The 12,297-nt window shown below is 41.1% G+C and overlaps 1 protein-coding gene across 1 annotated transcript; it reads left to right on the forward strand.

Annotated features, from left to right (window-relative positions):
* Window positions 1–800: 800 nt before the first annotated feature.
* Window positions 801–12,083, forward strand: TMEM184C (transmembrane protein 184C). Its single transcript, NM_001008468.2, has 10 exons — window positions 801–1,116; window positions 1,565–1,695; window positions 1,794–1,830; window positions 4,124–4,329; window positions 5,059–5,133; window positions 6,065–6,158; window positions 7,329–7,441; window positions 8,216–8,315; window positions 8,821–8,992; window positions 9,458–12,083. Exons 1-10 carry the CDS (start codon window positions 1,000–1,002, stop codon window positions 9,748–9,750), a joined length of 1,338 nt encoding a protein of 445 aa, NP_001008468.1. The 5' UTR covers window positions 801–999; the 3' UTR covers window positions 9,751–12,083.
* Window positions 12,084–12,297: the final 214 nt, after the last annotated feature.

Genomic DNA, 12,297 nt, shown 5'->3' on the forward strand with positions numbered 1-12,297 from the left:
CTAAGAATATCAGTGCCACTTCAGCTCTAGCTTCACCTCCTCAGACATTGGATGGAGGAGGAATATGTAGCAGTCCGCTACCACAGCCTCAGCTTCTTGGTAAGCCAACATCATTTAACTGCTGGTTTGTGGGCTGAATTGTGCCACAGTCATCACCTTGGGAAGCCGCTGGCCTCTAACCATGCTAACACAGCCCAGCACCTGAGCTCGTGCTTCACCTGGAACAGCTGTGGAGCTGCATTCCAGCAGTTTCCACTCAGTCTAAAACACATATTCCACAAATTATTGAAATGTAATACAAATTCTGTGTTATCTAGACGTATTCTGGAGCCTTCTCGTTAGAACCTCTGCTCTGTTCTTGGAACCGTTAGGAACGTTATGCACCACGCTGTGGTGCCCGTGAGAACTTTTAGACGGGGCTGAACTTACAGAGGGGTCTGTCTGATGGAAGTCACGCTAACTCTCCGTAATTTTAACTCCTGCAATATCAAGGAAGGCCACCTGTCTCCGAGTAGCTCTCTGCTAATTGCAAGTGATACAGTTAGCGGGGGAAACAGAGAAAAACAAAATAAAAGGAGGGCATCCCCTCAGGCGCCAGCGAACCAGCAGCAGAGACCAGCACGCGCAGCCGTCACCACAGCGGAGTAACGGCCGGCACGCGCGCCCGAGCGCACCTGCAGGGCGCGCCGCGGCTCGAAAAGAAACAGCAGCCGTCGGCCACGTGCGGTGGGGCGGCCGCGATGGGCAAAGCGAGCAACCAATCGGCGGAGGTGGGGGGAGCCGGAAGCGACGCGCGGCGGAAGTGCCGCGGGGGCGGGGTGGAGGGGAGCCCGGCCTGGAGCGCGTTGCTCTGCGGGGGTGGCGCGGCGTCGCTTGCCGCGGGGCGGAGCGGCGGATGAGGCCTGACAGGATACGCGGGTGATGCGCGCCCCGCGGGGGCTACCGGGCCCGGCGCCGAGCCGCTGAGGCGCCGCGGGGCCCGAGCGGAGCGAAGCGACCATGCCGTGCACCTGCGGCAATTGGCGGCGGTGGATCCGGCCGCTGGTGGTGCTGCTATACATCGTGGGGCTGCTGGTGGTCGTGCCTCTATGCGTGTGGGAGCTGCAGAAGCTGGAGGTGAGGGGCTCGGGGGGAGCCAAGGCGCTGAGGCCTCAGAGCGGCCCGGGGGTTCGGCTGTGCCCCGGGTCGGCCGTGGGAAGGGGCGGCCGGGCGCTGCTGCTCTTCTGTGTGTGTGCACTGCCGCCCAGGGTGGGAGCGGGGCGGAACGGGACAGCGGGCGGCCGTTCCCTCCTCCCCCTTCATCGCTACCTGCAAAGCAGACACCGAGCTGGTGGAACGAGCACGGAATGCACCGTAAGCCGGATCCACAGATAGCCAAGGAGACTTGGGGTTTTATGCACTGCAAAAGGAGGTGTAGAAAAACCTCAACTCAGTGTTGGAATACACCCTGAACGTCCTTCTTAAAACTTGATTCTCAGTCAAGACAAAGCTCTTGCTGTACCTGTCACATTTTAAAGGATTAATACCAGAACTTTGATCTCGCCCTCTTCTTTCTCTTTGCAAGGTTGGAATCCATACCAAGGCATGGTTTATCGCAGGGATATTTCTACTGATGACCATCCCCATCTCCCTCTGGGGAATACTACAACACTTAGTTCATTATACTCAACCTGAATTGCAGAAACCAATAATAAGGTAACATCTCGCCTTTTACCTCTGCTGCAAATATTGAATTCAAGTCAGATAAAAAAATATCTCTAGTAATATTAAATGTTCTTTTGTTATTGTAACAGGATTCTGTGGATGGTGCCGATTTACAGTTTAGACAGTGTAAGTGTCCTCTTACTGTTAACAGCTCAATAAAACTGTTTGCTATGGGAGCGAGGGAAAATGGTGTCACAGCAGAAACAGTGCTGCACAGAAAGTTGTAGTCCTAGAAGCTTCTGCTCATCTGTGTTCATGGAGTACATCAGAAGTGTAGTTCTAACAGTATTGCATGCTAGTTGGGAATCTTGTAAGATCACTTTTGCAACCTCTTCTTAACCCTCTCAGTCCTTGAGCATTCTTTCACTGCTTTAGAAACAGGGTTAAGTGCTTGCTTCTGGTTCTTCCATCTTCAGTAACAGCTGGAATGGAAACATGTTGACCAGCCTGATACAAATGTAGTCTCAAAATTCAGAGCCTTACCTTTCTTTCCTGCGTTAAGCTTAGCACTGAAATTCTTTACTGAGAAGTGCTTAGTGCTAATGTTCTTCCTTCTGGGGACAAAGAACAAGGCTTTACAACAAACCACTTCTGAATATTTTTATATGACAAGTACTGTTAGCCTTGCCAGTTTATGTATGTGTCATCTGTTGCTGCATGGATAGATGATTTCAGATAGAGATAAGCAGCATAGTAATTACATGGATTGTACATACAGGATATGAGTTTACATATTATTGTCACCTCTTAACATTGCTGTTACTTCAACTAATCCCACAGAAGACAGGTTTCCAGGAACCTTTCCTTTGAGATTTTTTTTCTCCACCTCTCATGTCTTAAGATTACATGAAGTGTCACCCTTATGTATTTTGTGTGTGTTTTTTTATTATTTAAAGAAAGTAGCATTATCATTTTCCCGTGGGGGGATATCAGCTACCTCAGATTAGTATTTCAGTTATTTTCATTTGGAAGAAAAATGCATGCTAATCAGATGAGCTCTACCCAGGCATTCAAGAGTGCTTTTGACAGATATTAAAAAAATCTTAGCTCTTAGATCTTATGGCCTTTGCCACATGTATGATGTTCCAGAGCTGAACATAAAGCTCAGTTAGCAGATTCAAGTAGTGTATTCTCAGTTTACTAGATGCATATTGTCCACAAAGATGTGGCAGGAGCTGCCACTTCTCATAGTTCATAATGAGAATGAGGATGTCAAGCATCTTCCTGAAGTTCTAATAAGAAGCTCTAAAAAGACACAGTATTCACTCTGTTACAGCCTCTGGGAGCATAGCAAAGTTGAAATATTTGCTTCTGTTTTGGAAGCAAAACACCAACAAAAAAGAAACAAGAAAAAAAGCCACCAACAACTAGCACGCAAGATGCACTGAATAGTGTAATAGTAATGTGATGCTCAAAAAACCCCACAAAAAGCTCAAAGCTCTAACAGCTGATCTATAATTATAGTCTTACAAAAAGAAAAAAACAACCCACAACAGTTTTCTGTTAGAAATGCTAGCTTGGAGTTATGACCAACTACCACTTGGAGGCTAATCACATGCTGTTGTGTATTCTGCTGTAATGCAATGGAAAGCACAGCAATAACAGCAGAGCAGCAAGGTCCCAGGCTGCAGAGAGTGAGGATTTGCTCAAATGCAGCAGCCACAGGTACACTAGAAAAGGAGAGAAGCTGCTTACCTTCAGAAGTCCTCAGGTACGCAAGAGTCAGCAGCAAAAGCTGCTCTTGCCTCCACTGTCAGCCCTTAAAGGAAGGGTCCTGGCTCCACCCCTTCTGGTCACTCAAGGTACATCGCATGCACCTGAGCTCCCCTGGTTTGGCCCTGCCTACCCACCAGGTGCTCAATCACTGCTTCATACCACGACTTAGCATTTCTGCTACAGCTACAAACACACTAGAATGTTTATGCATTAGATCTGACATGAACTTTGTACCAAAGGACTAAAAAGTTAGTTTTGAAATCCATATCCATAGAATGCTTTGGGTTGCAAGGGATCTTAAAGATACGTAGTTCCAACCCTTACACTTTGACTGTGAACACATGAAATTGAGGAAGCTGTTCTATCTTGTCTCTTGTCAGTTATAGGAAACCATCTCCATAGTTACCTTTAATTTAAAAGACTGAATTGTGTTGAGAGATGCAGAGCTCCTCTTGTGCAGTGCTATAAGCTTGCTTTCATTTGAAGAAGCAGAGATGCCATCTAAAGTTCCACTTGTATTTTTAGAACATGTCATTTTCTGTCTGTAGCATCACACTCTTAGCAGACAAATACTTCAAGTTCTATTTAATTAGTGCTTCCTGTCTAGTGTAGTATTGCTTATTGAACTAGCCTGCCAGTGTTGTCATTGGAATCATTTCTGCCTTGCTTGCGTGTAACCTTTTGTGTACTTCTCTTCTTGCAGTGGATAGCTTTGAAATACCCCAACATTGCAATATATGTGGATACATGTCGAGAATGCTATGAAGCTTATGTCATCTATAATTTTATGGTTTTTCTTTCAAATTACCTAACCAACCGATATCCAAACCTCGTATTAATAATAGAAGCAAAAGATCAACAGAGACACCTGCCTCCCCTGTGCTGTTGTCCATCGTGGGCTATGGGAGAGTGAGTATTTGATGACATACTAGATTTTAAGCTGTCTAGTCACATACAGTTTAGTAGTATAGTATTGTTGCTTGGCAGTGGTCTGTTCATGGTTTGCACATCTTGTTTGTCAGTGATGAACTCCAACTGAAAGCAGCTGGGATGAGCGTGTTTCCATCTAGCTGTAAAACGTGCTAGAAATCACACTTACTTACTAATGTGTTGACTCCAGTGCTGCTGAGGAACACTTCACTTACTTTTGAAAAATGTTGGAAAAAGGTCTCTTTGAATTTCCTTCCTTTGCTATCATAGAACGTTTGCCAAAAGCCTCGTTTTGGTTCAGTGCCACCACACAGCATATTGTTTGTATTTTCATAGCTGAGAAAAGAAAGGCCGTATGCCCGTAAGCTGCTCCTTTCTTTATACTTACTCAGATGAGCAGAGTCCGTTTTCCTCTTCTCAAGGGATCTTAATAAAGCTGTATAAGATGTTAAAATACAAACTATGAATGTAACTCCTAAACATACTCAAACTCAGGGACAGTTTCATTCTCTTTGTTTAGCCCAGCCAGAATCCAGGTCTATTAGATTGCATTTATGCACAAGATACTTGGACATTTGAAGTTCTGGAAATAAGCTTAAGTTGAAATCACCATGAAATAAAAATGCAGTTTAGTGAAACAACTGAGAAGAGGAATTTTCCACGAGTAAACTGTCTGTAAATTCTTGTACAATTGTGTTTGTTTTGCAGAGTTCTGTTATTTAGGTGTAAACTGGGTGTTTTGCAGTACACTGTTGTCAGACCGTTTACTACTATTATTGCTTTGTAAGTACACTCATAAATGATGTATATTGGTCTTGGGGACATAATTTTGAGTTAGACTGGAAACAATTTTCATGCCTTTTGTATTGAATCAATGCAGTTTGAAAGCAATGTAGTTGTGTTGCGTTCTAAATGGGTCCTTGCAATTTGCATCAGCCTCTGATTACTTTATGGCTTCTCTACAGCAAAAGCCTTTTTGTAGAACTGAAATAATAAATACTGAATGCCTACAGCTGAAAGAAGTGGAAAGGGATGTAAATTACTGTTTATGTGGGAAGGACATTTTAGAGTACCATTCTCTCAATTTTAGAGTTCTCTTTTCCTTCTCCTTCCTTTCTGGCTTTAACAACCATGTATTTTTAATGTCAGGTTTCATGTAATTTTGTAAATTGTATAAATTTGCATGTGCTAAGCCTGACTGTCTGCCTTTATATCATACTACTGTTGTTGTAAAGGAGTAGCAGGCCGTTAAGCCAACTGACATTGAAAGCTTAATTTCATAAACTTCATATTGTTGATCAGTGCAATTAATTCTGCAGGCCTGCAAAAAAGCTGCTATTCCCAAAGAACATCCTGTAAATATTTATATAAATGATGTGTCTAACAGTTAAAAACAAAGCAGCTAAAAAATGCGAGGTTATTTTTTTAACCTTTTCAGCAATGGGATATGTTAACTTTGCATTTTCCATTCTCATTTTCTGTGCCACAAAGCAAAATGTCACGTACCTACATACGTTATGATATGCAAACACAATTTCTTCTGTGGTAAATACAATATCCACTTCATATATTGTTGAAAAATCATTTTGCAGACCTTTGTTGTCCATATTTGAGAACCAAAACAGTTCAAACAGTTGATTACTGTGATGGAGGCTTAACAGTTCAAGAAACTGTTCATGTATTACTTGATCATTAATTCTAAAAACTCTTTCAGAATTTGTGAACTAGTAGGCGTGTATGATGAAGGAAACTTCAGCTTCGACAATGCTTGGACTTACTTGGTTATACTTAACAACATGTCACAGCTAGTGAGTATCAAGAGTGTATCTTTCTGCTCTTTAAAGTCATCATATTAATAGTACGTGATTCTTACGTGGGCTATTGAGAGTAATTGCGTGAATGTCTGCTCATTCTTATAGGAAGAATATCTCACTGTAATTCTGTTCTTATTATCTGTTCAGTACTGTTTGTGCAGAATGTTTTAACTCCTAAACTCCCTAAAACAGTGAGGTGTCCCACCTCTACCCCAAACTATTTGATGAACTGGTCTGACCCAGGCAAGCTAGCTTCCTCCCAGCACCCATACAAAGACTCTGCAGTGACTTCGTTAAAAATACTCCGTTACAAAGGTGGTGGTAACAACCTTGAAAAGTGGAAACAGTGCCTGCATCTTTTAAAGAAAAAAAAGACAGCAAAATCACAAGGTTTTCTTGAGTCTCTCTAAGCAAATATTAGCCTTTCAAGGGAAAAGGATCCTCAGGAGCGTGGCAGTTTAGCTTTTAGTTTGAAATTAGCCCTAAGGCAGCTAGTGGTTTGGCTGTCTTGTGATGGGGAAAGGATAAGATGTCAGCCCACAGACCTGAACATTTTCATTCTGGAGATCAGAGATAGCACTTGGTGGCCTGCTGGCAAGTGGAGGAATTGTTTATTGCTTCCTCCAGAGTACACTAAACATGAGCTCCTGCCTCACTTCTGCAGCAGGTTTAGGAAAAGCATGACGTTCCACCTGAAAAAGGTGTCCTGGTGCCGTGGCTGTCTGCATTGGGTGACTGTTAACTCATGAGCTGCAGCTGCTTTCTGCTGTGAGAGCAGTCCCAGCAGCTGAACTGACTTCTGCATCTTCAAGCTGAAATGGTGGCTTAAAGAAATTCTGTTTTTTGAATTATAGTGTCAGACAAAGACTGAGGTCATCTACCTGCAAGCTGAAAGAAAGCATAGGAAGCTGCCATAAGGTCTCCCCAAAACTAAGTGCAGCTCTACAACAAATGCCATAAAAAGCAGGTGTTCTTTCAGGCTTCTGTTAAGAATGCTTGGTTAAAAGGCTTTGTGAAAAAGCTTGCTTTAATGCAGTAAAGACAGATTCCCTACGTCCAGATCTTTTTAAAAATAGGCAAGTTTTGTTTCATATTGTGATATGTTTTATTACTGAAGAAATGCCAAACAAATATTTAAAAGCTTTTTTTTTATTTCCTTGTTAGTTTGCTATGTATTGTTTAGTGCTGTTTTATAAAGTACTACGTGAAGAACTGAACCCTATCCAACCTGTTGGCAAGTTCCTCTGTGTGAAGATGGTAGTTTTTGTTTCTTTCTGGTAAGTTAATTATTTACTACTTACTTCTTGCTCTCAGAGTGGTGCAGTAACACCCTAGCAGAGAAGCAGCTTGTTCTAACAATGAACAGGAAAAACAAACTTTCCTTAGGTTTTCTTCTCTTCTGGTCTTCAGGGCCACAAGTAAATAATTGTACTACATTCAATTTTGAGCAGCTCACTAGAAGAGACATTGAGGCTCTGGAGCATGTTCAGAGAAGGGCAATAAAACTGGTGAGGGATGTAGAGCATAGGCCTTATGAGGAGTGGCTGAGTTTGTTAAGTCTGGAGGAGGCTCAGGGGAGGGGACATTACCACCCTCTACAGCTGCCTGAAAGGAGGTTGTGCCAAGGTGGGGGTTGGCCTCTTCTCCCATGTAAACAGCAATAGAACTAGAGGGAATGGCTTCAGGTCATGCCAGAGGAGATTCAGGTTGGACATTAGGAAAAACTTCCTCTCCAAAGGAGTGGTCAGGTGCTGGAATGGGCTGCCCAAGGAGGTGGTGGAGTCACCGACCCTGGAGATGTTCAAGAAGCATTTAGATGCTCTAATGAGGAACATGGTTTAGTGGGAAATATTGGTGATTGTATGATTTTAACATTACCCTTTTCTGTATCTCTTCCTTTAAAATCTAAACAAACAGCAAGGTTTTTTTTTTTTTTTGTAAGATTGTTACTATATCCATACACAAGTTACTTAAAAGTCAGCCTTGCTTACCAGATTTGCTTGCAGGTTTGCAGGCAACACTGTTCTAACAATAATTACTAACTTCTATAGGCAAGCTGTGCTTATTGCATTGCTGGTGAAAGTTGGTGTTATTTCTGAGAAACACACCTGGGAATGGCAGAGCGTGGAAGCTGTGGCTACAGGCCTACAGGTAGGAGCAGAGACAGTTACTTTATGGAGAAATCACTGTAGGTAAGATGACCTATGATTTCAAGCAAATACTATCATTCCTTACCTAGCATAGGCTAGCTTAGTACTGAATTTATAGTAAGCTGGACTAAGTCTCAGCCAGTCACCCCAAGTAAGTTTTATGCTCAACGCTTCACTATCTATGTGTTACTTGGAAGGAATGTGTCCCAGTTAAATATTTCTGTTGAATATCCCTGCAATTGTTTTTGAAAGAATTCATTAATAGGTGGGCCTTGTTGACTCTCCACTTCCACCAAGACAGTCCGTCCAGCAAGGGCTGGTTCCTTCAGCTACACTGAATGGATTGCACTCTGATGTCTGCCAAGAACATCCTATCCCTGGTTTAAGAGTAGCTGATGCCAACATCCCTGTGCAATTACTGTCAGTCATTCAATGAAGAACTCTTCCCTCTTTCCCTCCAGTTATGAATGATTAAGTTTTAGTTGATACTTCTTTCCTTGTTGCAGGATTTCATCATTTGTGTTGAAATGTTCCTAGCTGCTATTGCACATCACTACAGTTTTTCCTATAAACCTTACGTTCAAGAAGCTGAAGAAGGGTCATGCTTTGACTCCTTTCTTGCCATGTGGGATATTTCTGATATAAGGGCAGATATATCAGAACAAGTTCGAAATGTTGGTAAGTAACAAACATATTTGCATTATCTGTAAAACAGCCTACGTTCTTCTAGCTTCATTTTGTGCTGTTAGCCATCCCTACAGTTCTTTGAGAACATCCCATATCAAATTAGTGGCAGCTGCATCCTTAGAGCACTTCATAGGGCATCTTGCACTACATTCTTTGCAGTAATCCTGTGAACTAACAGTCTAGTTCTGAATTTTTCTTTCAAATAAATAGATCCTAGTGGAAATTTCAGGTGTTCAGCTGGAATAGAGAGGAATATCTTTTACTTCTGCTCCCTTCTTTCCCTTACTGGAAAGGTATCCTTTCATTAACTGAAGATAACAATACCCAAATATAACTGTTCTAAATCAAAGACTAGACTTCCAATTTTAACATGCCTAGGCTAGCGTCTGCCTGTTCAGAGTCCTTGGTATATTGTCCTAAGCGTTAAAGTGTTATTTTTGTTTGACATCACTCTAGGAAGGACGGTCCTGGGCCAGCCAAGAAAAATGTTTTTTGCTGAGGATCATGAACAAAACGAGCATACAAGTTTACTATCCTCCTCTACTCAAGACCCAATTTCTGATGCTTCTTCAATGCCATCATCACCTATGGGTCATTACCAGGGGTTTGGACACACTGTGACACCTCTCACAACACCAACAACAGTCCCTGTAGTTGATGGAATTTATAACACTTCTGCTACTCGAGACACTGAGGAATCGCCTGAACTAATGCACAATTCATCAGAGAAGGCTTTGGATAGAAGTTAGACTCACCTTTTTTGAATGTGTCGAGGAGCCTGTTACATTCTTGCCACATATATTTGGTTAGCAAATACTATTAGCACTGGAAGTTGGATAACATGGAGTAGCTACTGTGCGGGCAGGAGGATATGGCTGTAACTGACATCTTAATGTTCTGAGCCTATAACAGCTATGAGTGTCTGAGTACCCTATGAATATAAAACGCACACTTTCTGCAGAAATTCAAGAATCACATCCTTGAACTGCTAAACGTTTATACATCAGTTATAAAAAAGTATGGTAAAACTACGATCCTTTCTACTAATACAAAAGAAAAGCTTAAAAAACTATGCTCTTCAAAACATGAAATGTAAATACTACTAGCAGTGGGAAGTGTTAAATTGGAGAATGTAATTTAAGGAAGGCAGTGGAAAAAAACCTCTTTATATTGGTTAGTTAAATAAAATCCCTTCAATTAAGATAATTATTACAAAGCATCAGCTAAAAAAAAAAGTCTACTTAAAAAAAAAAAAGAAAAAGCATTCCCTCTTAGTCTCACCATAAAATTCCAGGCACATTCATGTAGTTGGCATAACTCTTGTTCTTGTACCTCTTTGTTTATTGCTCTTCTGCATTCAGAGTATACAGCTAGGAAGGTAAGCTTTGGATTAATAACTTCACATATGATGGCTTTTTTTCCTGTCCTTCTAGAATAATAGTAAGGAGAGGGAAATAAAGGATGTCAAAAATGACGTAAAAAACAAAACTGACTTTGGTTTTGGCTGCAATAAATTCCTTAACACCTAAATTTTTCAGCTGTTAACACATCCTGCTTTAACAAGGTGTCTGTGGTAGTTTGTATTCATAAATTTGTATCTGTGATTATTGTATTATGCTTCTAGTATAGCCTATTCAAATGTAACAATTCATTTGTGAGTGTCCCAGAGAAGAGACCTTTGCTAAGGTAAAATTAAGTAGGTAGTCTAATACTGGAGTTACTCGAGCATTATGTTTTAGACCAAGAAAGAGTAAATTTGTATCAAAACAGTTTGCAAAACTGACAAAAGCAGCTGCTTTTTTAAAAATCCCATTACTGGGTTTTTATTACTATTGCATGTTTGCAATCTGACAAATTGAGAACACTAAGTGACACATGATTTTTTTTTTTCCAGCATTGTTAGCGTTTACAGTTAATGTTTAACTTCTGTCTGTCACGGTGGAATTCATCTTAAGTGCTTATTTTGCAGTACTAGTGTGATGTAAATACTGCGCCTTACTCACTAGGCTGCGTATTTTATAGTTGACTGTATTTGCTCTATCTGAAGCTAGGGGAAAAGTGCAGATCGTACTTTCCACTTTGCCAAGTCATTGCCTTTGTTGTAAATAAGCAATTAAATATTTTATTTAAACTGTTTGGCTTTTTTTCCATTTGATTTATTGCTACTGTCATTAAGAATGTAAATGACAGATGATGACAACTGTTCTCTTTGTGAAGAGGATCTTGTGCATAACTACTAGAAGTGCTTGTAATTTCTTTCAGTGTTTTGACTATAATGAAAGAATTCTTCCTGGAGCTTATCAGGAATCAGACTTACTTATGCTTGACTCAATCTTTTTCTTGTTAACAGCCATGTTTTAAAAAGAGTAAATAACAACAACTTGTAAAAGGTTGAAGTGGGTGGGGGACTTCCTGTTTCATCTACCATGTGCATGAAAATGGACAACTCTGAAGAGCCTCTGTCCTACTCTTAGATTTTGTTATGCATTGTATAGAGGATGGGATCTGGTTAATTTTAAGAGAACTTAATCACCACTTCTGTTTTCAAAATCAATTGCAGACCTGTCCTCCCCTGTTCTAGAAGGAGCTTTATTACAGCAGTCTTAGGAGCTGCAGGCTGAGACACCCATGGCTCCAACAGAACTACTCGGTCCCTCAAGTTGATCCCAGATAGCCTAAAACATTCACCTCATGGAGAGTACACACTGATTTTGTATACAACGAGACTCCAGAAAAATTGTCTGTGAATGCCTCTTCTACAAGCTTTTGTTAAGGACACTGCAGAAGTGCACTGTACATGGAATGGACAGCAACAACATTAGAAAGAAACTTAATGTTTGGTACAGAAATACCTCGTCCCTCTCTTCCCTATGTAGCTACAGGGACAGAATCAGTGCTGAGAGATGACTTGTTAATCCTTCATCTGAATAGAACATTAAGAAATGCTGTTATATTGCAATGTGACACTGGAAGAATTGTATACAAATGCTTGTGGTGGCTGATGTAATAACTTGTATCAGCTTTCTTAAGAGGAAAAAAAGGTTATATTACCAGAAATATGACTCTCTAAGAAACTCTAAAAGGCTTACTGGCTTTACTTTGTACTACATAACTTGACTTAGTTTGCAACACTCATTTATGACCTCTTATAATTACATGCAACATTACCATGTGATGCTGCAGCTGGAATGGTATTATGGTCCCTTTTACAAGGATAACATCTCCATGTACTTAAGTAGGATGCTTTGACTACCGAGAAGTAGAACCAAAGTTCATGAAACAAGAACTACACAGTC

Source organism: Gallus gallus, chromosome 4 (assembly GCF_016699485.2).
Source record: "Gallus gallus isolate bGalGal1 chromosome 4, bGalGal1.mat.broiler.GRCg7b, whole genome shotgun sequence".
In the NCBI taxonomy this organism is placed as follows: Eukaryota; Metazoa; Chordata; class Aves; order Galliformes; family Phasianidae; genus Gallus; species Gallus gallus.